This window comes from Hyperoodon ampullatus (assembly GCF_949752795.1).
Source record: "Hyperoodon ampullatus genome assembly, chromosome: 1".
Lineage (NCBI taxonomy): Eukaryota > Metazoa > Chordata > Mammalia > Artiodactyla > Ziphiidae > Hyperoodon > Hyperoodon ampullatus.
Window position 1 is genome coordinate 124,119,550 of NC_136914.1, and position 14,186 is coordinate 124,133,735.

A 14,186-nucleotide genomic window follows, 5' to 3' on the forward strand; every position below is an offset into this window, starting at 1 on the left:
TGTTGTTCACATAATGTTCCTGGCCTGAATCTTAAGTTGTCAAATATCAAGATCATAACCCTTGCCTTTTTGATTTGCATGTGCTGGGCATAATTTCACTTCTCTTCATTTTTTAGCCTTTCTGAATTATTTAGTTATAAATATACATATATTTATTTTTTGATGCATTTTTAATTTTCAGTGACTAAACTTCCCCTACCTTAACCTGTGTGCCAATATGTAGTTGCTCATATATAATATAGTAAGGAAGGTATTTAACTGTATGTTTAGGTGAATTATTTTTAAAAGGAAATTTTTTCTTTAAAATCATAATTATCACTGTGTTTGTAAATTCAATCTTTCTGTTCTGGGTTTCTTTCAAAGTCAGATGTATTTGTGTAAATTATACTGAAAAAAGTATGATTATCTGTGTGAAAGTTATTTTGGCATAAGGAATTTTAAATTTCTGATATGTTCTCTACTTATGGAGCAATATGTATGCTTACATTCAAAGTAAAATTTTACACTGTTGCTCTTTTAGAGCGTGTGCTAGAAAACAGTGGCAAATGTGATCCCAGAGTTAGGGCCCTAATCAAGGGAGACTCACTAAGCTCTTTTTTATGAGTATAAATGTTTACCTAAGCTGGAAGGTGAAGTCCATTTGGGGCAGTAAAGGACTATGGGCAATAAAGGATGTTTTGCAGTGCTGGTTTATGGAAAACATTCAACAGACAGTGGCTGTTTTACACAAAGTGCCATGCACTGTTTGAAACTATTTGGTCATTTATACACTATGCTTAACATAAACACTATCTGCGATGTGCCAGTCTTTTCTTCTTCCTCCTTTATCCCACACCCTAGATTTTGTCACCTGCCAAAGTCAAGTAAATCTTTTTTTTTTTTAAGTAAATCTACTTTTTTCTTTCTTTTTTTTTTTTTTGGCCACACCATGTGGCATGTGGTATCTTAGTTCCCCAACCAGGGATCAAACCCACGTTCTCTTCAGGAGAAGTGTGTAGTCTTAACCCCTGGACCGCCAGGGAAGTCCCCAAGTAAATCTTATCTAAATAGTTGAGATAAGCCCTGAGTCGTACCAGTATGGTCCAGTCAACACACCTCTCCAAAAACAGAAGTGAAATACAGTATCGCTAGATTAAAAGGTCTACCGTGGCAGTCATGTTTGCATTTAAAGATTTTATTCCAGTAGCATAGTCTTGATATTCATCTTCTTCCCCTGCCCATAAAAGCAGGTGCCATACTGACTTAGGCAAAAACACTTGCTGACAGTTTAACTTATGCAGCTCTTGTCAGTGAGGCCCACTGACTTAGTCACTTAGGTTGCTAACCTTGTAGAAGCAGGTGCGCTTGAGATGCACCAGTGGTGGATTGGGTGTCAGATTAAATTTTCCAATAGGAAAGCCTTTCTCTATGTAGCCTAAGTACAAAATCTATAGAATTCTGGCATTTTATTGTCTGCCACCTGGTTAAGCTGCCTGAAAAGAGAGGATAGTATAAATGAATACGATTCTTAAATTACAGGATGTTATAAAACTACAATTTTCTTCCTTTCCAGGGCATACAGCATTTTAATTGCTTGGTAATAAAGTGTAAACTCTTCAAGGACAAGAAGCATGTCTGTCAGGGCTGAGAGGAGTGTCTGGTCCACACTTAGGACTCTGAGAATATTTGTTCAATGAACGGATGAAAATGTTTTCAAGAAGATACTCTGTTTCCTTCATAGATGAATACAAATGTTTTGTATTCTTTAGGTAATCCAGAATTGCTTCAAGTATTATTCAAGAGCTTGTGTGTTTCCCAAACCCTAACCCAATGTGTCTTCTGGCTAGTTTCCTGCTGAAGGGTGTGCCTGTGCACCTGTGACCAGGAGCTCGAGCGTGTTTGGTGCTGGGATGTGTAAGGAACGCAAATGTAGTGTTTCCTGTCATCTTATTGTTGTCGGACCCAAGTCCATGTGCCAAACAAACCCAACAAACCGAAACATTGGAGTTTGAGCAGAGAAAGTTCCGTTACAGGGTCAAGCAAGGAGAATGCGTGGCTCGGGCTCAAAAAGCTCTGATGGTTTGGGGGGAAGAGTTTCTATAGGCAAAATCTGGGGGGAGGGCTGCCGGGTGTGTGACCCTCCTCTGATTGGTTGGTGGGGAGATAACCAGGTGGGGCTCCGGGAATGTCCATCATCAGCCCTGTGGTTCCAACCAGTCTGGGGTCCCTGTAGTTGTGCTCAGCCTGAAGTCACCATCCTCCACCGGGTGGGGCCCCAGCCCCTGTAGAAGAGCTCAGAGTTCCGTGTGTGTCAGATTGTTAAGTACGTCTCTTGAGGGGGAACTGGGACCCTGGCCGGCGCTGCGCCAGCCGCACTCCTGTTTCCCAACTGCCTTTCCTTTGTTCTCTCACTTTCATTAGTAACTCAGGGAAGGTCTCGGAGGCTGAAGCCTTTCTCCTGCAAACAAGAAACGGGGGACACGGAAAGGCTTTTGTACGCGGGAGGGCCCCGCAGGGTCCTGCTTGGTTTCATTTTCAAGTGTGAAATATTCAAATGAAGATGGTCCCAAGTGCCTTCCTCTCTCTGAGAAATGTTAGTTTTAATAAATTGTTGGGTTTGTTCAGTTAAGCCAAGCAAAGCCAACAAAATTTTAAAAGTTGCTTGACTGCATCTTTAGGAAAGTTTTGTTAAGTCATACATTTGGACAGTTTTTAGAGTAACTCCTGGGTGAGCAGATTCTCAGGCAGGTGTCAGCGCATCGTGTTTCCGTATAAAGGGACGCTGCGTGTGACCCTTGGCTCCACTGCCATCATGTGGTACAGCGACATGCCCGCAGCCGATGTTTATGTGCTTTATTGAGTTTCAAGTAAAAATTTACTTGAATTTTCTAATTCAAGTTTCTAGGCCTTTCCACCAAACTGGTGTTTTTTTTCTTTCTTTTTATATCCCCTGGCAGGACAGTTAAAGACAGTACTAGAAACTCCTGAATGAGTAAACACTGACCATTTTCATCCCCCAAAGACTGCAGATGTGAAGCGGAGGAGGAGACCTCTCCCCCCAGAAACATCTTTCTCTTACCTTGTAGGACTCAGTGCCAGATTCCCTCATCATCACACGGGCCGTTATGCTCGTGGTACTGTGTGAGCAGCACTGCTACCCGTGCTGGTATTTGCCTTTTGCTTTCTTGGGTGTTGCTGCCTCTGTGGATTTATGGAACTGATAATGCAAATACGTGGCTTCTAGTGAGTCTTTCTTAAGCTTGGCTGTTATGTCTTCTCTCCGAAGGTTCAGTAATAACTTCTGGTTTTTGCACTGTAATCTTTTCAGTTTTCTACTATATGTGGAACACTCTGATGTAAGCTGATAATACCTAAGACACATGTTTGCTATCACACTCTTCAAAATCTCCTTGGAGGGACAGAGCACATACTCACATACAAAAGAGGGAATATCTGAAATGTATCAGGTGACTTGTATTAAAGGGTAGAATCAAGAGGCTGGGAAGGTCAGGATGAGCTATGGAAGTTAGGGAGTGTTTCAGAGATTACTTAGGCTGGAGCTTTAAAACACTGTTTTCTAAAGTGAAAGAGCGGCATGGACATATATACACTACCAAACGTAAGGTAGATAGCTAGTGGGAAGCAGCCGCATAGCACAGGGAGATCAGCTCGGTACTTTGTGACCGCCTGGAGGGGTGGGATAGGGAGGGTGGGAGGGAGCCGCAAAAGGGAGGGGATATGGGAACATATGTATATGTATAACTGATTAAATTTGTTATAAAGCAAAAAATAAAAAAATAAAAAATTTAAAAAAAATTTAAAAAAACACTGTTTTCTTAGAGATAGCAGCTTGTCCACATTATCTACACTTTTCAGCTTCTCCTCAATTCTAGGTAATCATGGGAAACTACTCTAGCCAGAGAGACATAAGGAGACATCTGCTAAGAATAGGCATTACACATGCCTTCTTGTTGCTTCCTTTCTTCCTTCTTCATTTTGCCTGGAATGTGAGAGTGATCAATGGAGCCATGGCTGCCATTTTTCCACTTGAGGAAAAGACCATTAAAAAATGTTGGCCCTAACCTGTTTGTAGTCCCTGAATCAGTACCAACCTATCTCAATTTTGTTTGTCATTGTTTACTCAGACATCCTTTTTACAGCTGAAAACAATTTTTAACCAGTACAGATATATTTAACACTTTTGCCATATGGTCAAGTGACTAGTTGTCAAGAATTGATTCATATTTTAAATATCTCATCACTACATTAAACAAATGGCTGACATCACTCTCTATATTAACCTAAAATGAGCCAAACTTTTAAGCTGGTGGCGGGGAGGAGAAGGAGGGGCAGGACTAGTTATAAACAAACATGAATGAATGGTATTTCCCCTCATCTAGTCCCTGTGTCTTTCATTTCTCACGTGTGAAGCCAATTAAGGGAAAATTATGTGGTAAAGTAGTAGCAGTGTGGCTTTCCATTGAGATTTCCTGTGGATGGTTAAAAAATGACATTTCATGGATTAGGACTTTTTGAGGAATTGCTTAGGACCATGTGACATTTATAAAAATATTCTTTGGCACGTAACATTGCATGAGATAAAATATGAGAAACCTCAGTATATTTACAAGTAATATTTCATGTAGGGAAAACTTGTAGAAATAATACTGTTTTAAAATAATAAAGTCAGGGCTTCCCTGGTGGCGCAGTGGTTGAGAGTCCGCCTGCCGAAGCAGGGGACACGGGTTCGTGCCCCGGTCTGGGAAGATCCCACATGCCACGGAGCGGCTGGGCCCGTGAGCCATGGCCGCTGAGCCTGTGCGTCCGGATCCTGTGCTCCGCAACGGGAGAGGCCACAACAGTGAGAGGCCCACGTACCGCAAAAAAAAAATAAATAAATAAAATAAATAATAAAATAATAAAGTCAGAGGTTAATCGTATCTTTTATGACTTTTGACTTGAACATGAATGATTTTATTGTGTTTCTTTTCCTTGTTCTGAAAATGAAACCTTGTGTTAAGTGGACGACTAGCATTTCCTCCATAGTTTCCTGTAGATCTCTCGGTGTATCTCCCAAGGAATATAGAAATACTGGGTTATTAGCTAATGAATTCCAAAGTTAGAGAACTTTGGATTCACTCTAAGAGTCTCCTTAAGGGCTAGACTCTGCATGAATGTAATCTAAAAATGGTAATTCCATGCGTGAAGATGATATCTTTATTTTAGTTTTATGTATTTTGTTACAGTATTTTTAGCCATATTACCTCTAGTGAAAATCATTTGTTAATCCCTTTTAATTAGCTTTTGAAATTTAGTCATAGTTGGGCTATGGTTTACTACTTTGAAACATTAAGCAGTTTGTGGTTATGTTTGCCTTATATGGTTTAAGAGTAAAAAGTATTTGATTGCAAATCTTAATTCTTAGATTTAAACTTGAGACCTAATTTTTTTGGAGATTGATATAGGGGAATATTATTAGGCTAGAAGTATTATATTCTAGTTGATATGATAGTTTTTCGTGAATCTGGACTCACTTCCTATCTCCAGACAGAAATTCTAAATTATCTTGGTGAGATTTCTTATCCATCCTGTGTTTCAGTATTGAATTTGGCTTTCTTAATTCTTTCTTGGGATTTTGCCAGAGTCAACTAGAAAATGTGTCATGTACTTTAAACTTTGAGGAAAAAGCATTGTGAAATGCCACAGTTATCAAAGTAAGTCTAACCACTTTTTGATTATCCACTCTGTGATTTTTCTCCCAGAAATCTTTAATCCCACAACAGCTTCAGTGATTACTTGGCACATATTTGATCAGAGCAAATTCACCTCATTTCGGGCTAATTTGTGCACAACTAATGCAAAATGCTTTTGGTTAACCTACACCTAAATTAAGTAATAAAACACACCAATTCCAAAATTCAGTACGTTTCCCAGGCCAAAAAATGCATTTAAGAACACATTTCCAGGGCTTCCCTGGTGGCGCAGTGGTTGAGAGTCTGCCTGCCGATGCAGGGGACACGGGTTCGTGCCCCGGTCCAGAAAGATCCCACATGCTGCGGAGCGGCTGGGCCCATGAGCCATGGCCGCTGAGCCTGCGCGTCCGGAGCCTGTGCACCACAGCGTGAGAGGCCACACCAGTGAGAGGCCCGCATACCTCAAAAAAAAAAAAAAAACACATTTCCAGTTTTTGATTATCCATTCCACTTCTTCCTTGTATAAGCAGGGCAGTTTGTATATTAAAGATGGATTTTTAAGGATGCATCTGTGCCAATCTCAATACCATAATCAAAGAATTTTTCTTTGATTATAACAATTTAAAAAGTTGAAACAGGAAATGTACCTGCTGTTTCCATATTAGTCTACCAGTTTAGTGATTAGATTTAACCTTTGTCAAAAGTCTTTACATAAATTAGAAGATATGTACATTTATTGGTGTAAAACCAGGATGTGTGGGCTTCCCTGGTGGTGCAGTGGTTGAGATTCCGCCTGCCAATGCAGGGGACACGGGTTCGTGCCCCGGTCCAGGAAGATCCCACATGCCACGGAGCGGCTGGGCCCGTGAGCTATGGCCGCTGAGCCTGCACGTCCGGAGCCTGTGATCCGCAACGGGAGAGGCCACAACAGTGACAGGCCCGCGTACCGCGAAAAAAAAAAAAAAAAAACAAACCCAGGATGTGACAGTAACATGAGTGATTTGCCTATTTTTCTGGTATTAAGCAGATTTTTCAAATTCATTCAGGTGAGTCATGAAAGAGACAGACACAGTTTCTCTGTGACCATTGGGCCCTCTTCCTGGGATTTTGTATTTGTGGAGCTCTTGAAAGCTTTGACACTTGACACCTGACCCATTGAAATGCCAGTTCGGCCTGGGGGGTACCCAACAGGAGGCTGCCGTGAAGGCAGAGCCCCCATCCTCTACCTGCCGGGTATGAACTCCACTCTGTGGATGGTCACTATTGTTTGAGGTGGTTGGAGCTTTTCACAGCTGGCTTATGGCAATTTATATTCTTTCTTTTGTCTTTTTTGTGCAGCTGTGGTGAACTTGGACAATTCTGTGGTTGACCTGGAGACCCTTCAAGCTCTCTATGAGAATGTGAGTAACAGGGAAATTTTATGTGTGAGGATGTAACAACATATACGTCTAGGCTCATTGCTTCCATGTCCTCTGAAGAAATTTGTTACGGGGGCACTGAATTTACATAACTGTGGGTTTGTAAAAATAATTTCTAGGAAAATATTGAATAAATGTGTGGTCTCATAGTTTTAAAAATTGTGATTCAAACCATGTTGTACATGAGGTCTTTCAGATTCCCTCTTTTGAAATATAATCAATACTTAGGCGGAGGCTAATTTGAGAGGAGTATAGTGTGACGTGCTGATGCATTTAATCTTCACATGGAAACTATCAGTAGCTGCTATTATTACCCCTTTTGCAGATGAAGAAACTTGGCATGGAGAGTCCACACAACCTGCCCAAGGTCACACAGGCCGTGTTGGTGCTGAGCCTGGGATTTAATTCATTTTGACTCTGTTTCTCTATCTGCCGGAGTTTCATTGACTGAGTGGCAGGACATCGTGTCTTTCTTCTAGTAGCACTTTCACTTAAAAAGTTGGCAGGGACCAGGAATGAGGAGAATGACCAGGGCATGGTGCTCTCAGAAGTGCAGTCCGGGCAGGGCTGCATGAAATGGCTGTAGCTGGGGCACAGCATTAAATGACATTGATTCACGTAGTGAGAAAGAGATTCTCTTCAGTGTGCTGGATTGTATCTGGGAGAAAGTCTCCGTGTGCCCCTATGGTTTTCATTTTGTTTCTGTTCTTGCCTGTGGTCTGGCTGGTATTTAAACCTCTGTGCTCTCTGGGGCCTGGTCTTGGTTGGTCCTGGGCTTTTCTGTACCCAGTCAAGTAATTTCTGGCTCTGGAGACACGTGTGGTGGGCAGGAGTCAGACCCCCGTCCCTGACCACTCCCTTGAGGAGAGTGTGTTCCACCTGCTTGTCCGTTCTTGGATTTGGTACTTTTTTTTTTTTTTTTGGATTTGGTACTTTTAAAGCGTGCGTCCATGCGGTGTCCCTTTGAGGCCGGGATTTCTCCTGGCGTGTCACCCAGTCCATGGGTGATGTAGCTCTGGCACCTGGTCCCCATCGTGGGTGCAGGCACGTGACTCGATCATGAGGCGGAGAGGGAGGGCGTGAGTGTTTTGTTACCTGGTACTCAGTACATGATGGAAACTGGAAAAAATGGAACCATTTGGAGGTACAGAGAGCTTTCATTTCTCTAGAGTGTTTCCTGCCAGCCCTCTCTCAACCAAGAACCAGGTGGACGAAAGGAGGAAACACCAGGGAGAGTAATTCCTTCAACAGGTCTTAACGGTGTGACATTGGTGTGTGTGTCAATGTGTATCTCGTGCACACATTCCATATACTATGTACATGCGTTTATGTAGATACATAAGATACATGTCTGTATATTATATGAAGACACATGAATGTTTTATTTTAAGCTGGTATATCCATGTGCAGAAACATATACAGAAAAAATAGAGAACATTGGGGACAACTATATTTATGAGGGAAGTTTATTTTGCAGTGATTTAGAGTATTTTATTTGGGAGTTTTTAGCCTTTCAAAGTAAATTACTTTCACAAAATATAAATTTCTGACTCTGGACAAACCAGATAGCTACCCAGAATTTCTTACTGTCATACCCCGTGAAAGGAGAACCAGTACCGTATGACACTGGTTACACTTGTGGTTTTCTTTATGTTGTTGATGTCTTTAAATTTGATGGTTCAGACTTCCACTGTGTCAGGAAAACAATCACTTTTTGGTGGGAGTGGTTCACAGTGATACTAGTTTCGGTACAAATGGGCTGGATTGTTTTGATCACCGTCTTCAGTAGAGGAGCTTAAAGCACCCATTACACAATGTTCATTGCAGCTCTATTTACAATAGCCAGGAGATGGAAGCAACCTAAGTGTTGTTCATCAGATGAATGGATAAAGAAGATGTGGCCCATATATACAATGGAATATTACTCAGCCATAAAAAGAAACGAAATTGAGCTATTTGTAATGAGGTGGATAGACCTAGAGTCCGTCATGCAGAGTGAAGTAAGTCAGAAAGAGAAAGACAAATACCGTATGCTAACACATATATATGGAATTTAAGAAAAAAAAATAATGTCATGAAGAACCTAGGGGTAAGACAGGAATAAAGACACAGACCTACTAGAGAATGGACTTGAGGATATGGGAAGGGGGAAGGGTAAGCTGGGACGAAGTGAGAGAGTGGCATGGACATATATACACTATCAAACGTAAGGTAGATAGCTAGTAGGAAGCAGCCGCATAGCACAGGGAGATCAGCTCGGTGCTTTGTGACCACCTAGAGGGGTGGGATAGGGAGGGTGGGAGGGAGGGAGACACAAGAGGGAAGAGATATGGGAACATATGTATATGTATAACTGATTCACTTTGTTATAAAGCAGAAACTAACACACCATTGTAAAGCAATTATACTCCAATAAAGATGTAAAAAAAAAAAAGATAATTGTATATGCCTCGTATACAGACAGAACTCATGCTAATTCCTGAGTAACATCCATTAAAATACAGGTCCAAAGAAGGCAGAACTATTTCTTTTGTCCACGACAACGTCCCCAGCACTTAGATTTAGGTAGTATTGGGCACTTAGAAAGTATTCAGTAAACATTAAATGAATATATATATGAATTGATGAGTGGAATCTGCTGGTAGGCTTGGTTCTAAGACCCCTTTGGACTTTCTGTTACATGGTTTTCAAATACTTTTTGCCTTTCACACTGATTGACAGCATCATGAGTAAGGATCCATATTGAACATGTTTGTTCTGTTTTACTTCCTTGTGATAACAGGACTGCACATGCAAAGTAATGAGCAATTCTTTCTAGGAGGGTGTGGTAGCTTACTGTAACCTGCTCTACACAGAAAGTGGTGAGAAGTGGAATGGTTGAAACTTTGAAAAGGGTAAATGAGAGTTTAAAATTTTTACGTGTTTTTAGAATTCTGGGTCATTAAGGATAGACTCCCAGGGACCTATTGGCATATAAGAGTCTTCAGTTTTCTAGAGATGAAGACTGAGACATATCTGTTACTTTCTGAATGACAGACAACAGTGGTGGATGAAGGCTTCTCCAGTTAGGTGATGAACGTGCTTCTAGCAAACCAAGGTACTCCCCCTAAATTAAGAGAAAATTGAGATACATATTCCCTAGTAGTGAAAAATGCATTTGTTCAAATCCCTTCATTCCAGTTGTTTAAGTTCCTAAAAGAGCCATGATCATTTAAAAATCAGGGTATATGATTTTTAGAATTGTAATAATTTAATGTTTATTATACACCAAGCACTGATCTAAGTGCCTTATATTTAATCCTCCAACTGCCTTACCCCCGACTTAGGAGGAAGAAGTACTGTTGTTAGAAAAGAGGGAACTGACCCAGAGAGGTTGTCAGCTCAGAGCTGGGGGTGACCCTGGTCCCCTCCTGATGACTGTGCTCTGAGGCACAGAATTTCCTGGCTCTCAGGGCAAACTGGACAGGACCTTCCAGGAGGAGCAAGGACACACCGTGTGACGGAGGGAACTCGGGTGAAAAGTCAGAGGAACATGGCCCAGGTTCCAGCACCACAAGCTCATGGACACCTCCAGTGACTTATTGATGCTTCTTCAGCTTCAATTTCCTCATTTTAAAAAAAGGTTTCTAATAATTCATAAGGAGAACATCAACTTTTTGTCACCATCAAATGGATGTAAAAAGAAGTTTCTAGGCCATTCAACACTATTATGATTTTTTTAAATAAAAATAAATGTGAGCATAGAACTTAAAATATCTAAGATTGTCAAACAGCAAATAACTGTCTCTAAGGCTGGTAGGATTGAAGGTAACAAAGGTTGTGCACCAGGTAAATTAAATTAAAACTGGACCTTCCCCTCAAGGGTCTGAAGATTTTGCTGAACGAAGCAGAGTAAATATCCATGTGTTTATAGGCAACATGAATTAACAGGGAATACATTTTTAAAACTTTTGTCAAATTTAGAATGATACCACTTTATTTACAATCATCATTTAAAAATTTGAATTTTTTTCTTTTTAAACAGTCTCAGAGGTACAATAAAGTTGCAGGTACAGTATGAAGAACAATTCTTCTTCTGTATCATTTGCAAATAAATTGTCAACATTATGCTTGATAGTCCCTCAGTACTTTAGTGTGTATTTCCTACAATGTAGCACACACTTAACCACAATGCAACCAGCACCATCATGAAATTGACATTGATATACTGCTGTCATCTAACCCTCAGTTCCCAGTGCTTTGCTGGTTGTTCCAATAATGTCTTTTGTAGGCAGGACATCCTTGGAGTCTTGTTGTGCTTTATATCTTCTTTTCCTTGGGCACTTGCCTCTTTTTGATTTATATTATTGTTATGTGTGCATATGTCTTATCTTTTAACTTAACTATAAATTCCTTATCAGTAGGATTTTCATATTCCATGTTTAGCATTATGGCTTATATATAATATTCAAAATAATTACTAATTAATTAAAGAATGACCTGAGAATTGTACTATTTTTGCTCTTGGTGTGGTTTTATCAATGAAAGAGATTAAAATGGTGACTATCGCTATTTCAAATGCTGCACTTTTTAGAAATATTGCTGTAAAAAGTAATGTTGCGGGCTTCCCTGGTGGCGCAGTGGTTGGGAGTCCGCCTGCCGATGCAGGGGACATGGGTTTGTGTACCGGTCCGGAAGGATCCCACATGCCGAGGAGCGGCTGGGCCCGTGAGCCATGGCCGCTGAGCCTGCGCGTCCGGAGCCTGTGCTCCGCAACGGGAGAGGCCACAACAGTGAGAGGCCTGCGTACCGCAAAAAAAAAAAAAAAAAAAAGTAACGTTGCTTTCTTTTTTTTTTTTTTTTTTAAGGTGAAAGCAGGTTTATTTATACAGATACATATTCCAAAGACAGAATGTGGTCTGTCTCAGAAAGTGAGAGTGGCCTCACATACACCTTTAAATACAGTACAGTAGTCCATATATATATATATATCAGTTACATCAAGTTTGCTAATCATGTAGTTAAAGTCTCTATCGTTACTGATATATATTTTTTTAGCAGTGGGGAAGGTTTGTTAAAGTCTCACATTACAAATATGGAATCTTCAAGTCTACATTTAGTCAAATTTGGCTCTACATATTGTGAAGTTTGACTATTTGACAAATAGAGATTTAGGATTCATATCTTCCTGTTGGATTGACAGCTTAATCATGATGATGCATTTTGTCTTCATCTCTAATGTTTATAGCCTTAAAGTGTCTGAGTAGTATAGCTATATCATCTTTCGTTTCATACAAACGTTTGTTTCTATAGTATAACATTTCTTCCCTTATATGTTTTATTTGGGTTTAATCATTTTTGTTTCCTATTTAAAACATTACCATCTATTAGCTTGTGTCTTATCCATTTAACTTTTAAAGATTGTTCCCTTAGAGATTAAAATCATTCCTGATTTATCACTGTCTTACACAAATAATTCTTAACCACTTCGTTAATAAAACCAGAATATTTCACTTTTCTATTTCTACAGGAATGATAGAACCTAAGAATACTTTAGCACTACGTATTTCTTTCACCTTTGACTTTTACTTTCCTACTGCTTGATTCTACAGCTATTTCAAATCCCCCCCAAATTTTTTTTAACATCTTTATTGGAGAATAATTGCTTTAAAGTGATGTGTTAGTTTCTGCTTTATAACAAAGTGAATCAGCTATACATATATTTATATCCCCATATCTCCTCCCTTTTGTGTCTCCCTCCCACCCTCCCTATCCCACCCCTCTAGGTGGTCACAAAGCACCGAGCTGATCTCCCTGTGCTATGCGGCTGCTTCCCACTAGCTATCTAGTTTATATTTGGCAGTATTTATAAGTCCATGCCACTCTCTCACTTCGTCCCAGCTTACCCTTCCCCCTACCCCTATTCTCAAGTGCATTCTCTACAATTGCATTTTTATTCCTGCCCTGCTTTTAGGTTCTTCAGAACCATTCATTTTCTTTTCTTTTTGGATTCCATATATATGTGTTAGCATACGGTATTTGTTTTTCTCTTTCCGATTTACGTCACTCTGTATGACAGACTCTAGGTCCATCCACCTCACTACAAATAACTCAATCTCATTACTTTTTATGGCTGAGTAATATTCCATTGTATATATGTGCCACGTCTTCTTTATCCATTCAGCTGTCGATGGGAACTTAGGTTGCTTCCATGTCCGGACTATTGTAAATAGAGCTGCAATGAACATTGTATTACATGACTCTTTTTGAATTATGGTTTTCTCAGGGTGTATGCCCAGTAGTGGGATTGCTGGGTCATATGGTAGTTCTATTTTTAGTTTTTTAAGGAACCTCCATACTGTTCTCCATAGTGGCTATACCAGTTCACATTCCCACCAGCAGTGCAAGAGTGTTCCCTTTTCTCCACACCCTCTCCAGCATTTATTGTTTCTAGATTTTTTGATGATGGCCTTTCTGACTGGTGTGAGATGATATCTCATTGTAGTTTTGATTTGCATTTCTCTAATGATTAATTATGTTGAGCATTCTTTCATGTGTTTGTTGGCAGTCTGTATATTTTCTTTGGAGAAATGTCTATTTAGGTCTTCTCCCCATTTTTGGATTGGGTTGTTGAATTGTTTTTTAAGATTCAGGTCCCTCTATCTCACAGTCAGAAAAAAAAAATCTTAAATTGTAAGACAAAACCAAACCTTGGAAATGAATCTTATTAGAAGTTCAGTCCAAGAAAAAATATTAAAAAGAAGGAGAAAAAATCCCCATCCATTTGTAATTAAACAGCTCTAATCCAATTAGAAGGAGAAAAAAAAAGCAGGCAAGATAGCAAGAATTAGAGGTTTAACTTTACACTTCTCGGGATTGGATTTCATGGGCATAGTGGTGGTGATCTTTACTTACTGTCATGGTTGACAGACCATAAACTTCAATCTGGAAAAGTAACCGGCACACTTTACAGGATGGAGCATCCTCAGAGGTGTGCACTGTGTTACCTTAGTGAAAATGAACTGGATTAACTGTCTGTTCTTGTCACTTCCAAGAGGTCTTTACTGGATTCATGTTTTTAACAACATTTAATCATTAGTTTCTTCAAACAAATGTG

General features: G+C 40.0%; 1 protein-coding gene across 1 annotated transcript in view; it reads left to right on the forward strand.

Moving 5' to 3' along the window:
* FMN2 (formin 2) overlaps positions 1–14,186 on the forward strand; it is a gene marked incomplete at both ends in the record, with an annotated part of 267,482 nt that overhangs the window by 158,443 nt on the left and 94,853 nt on the right. The window contains one exon of the mRNA XM_079711279.1: positions 7,011–7,072. Within this exon, the coding sequence (XP_079567405.1) occupies positions 7,011–7,072 (62 nt within the window). The remainder of the gene's footprint in view (positions 1–7,010; positions 7,073–14,186) is intronic.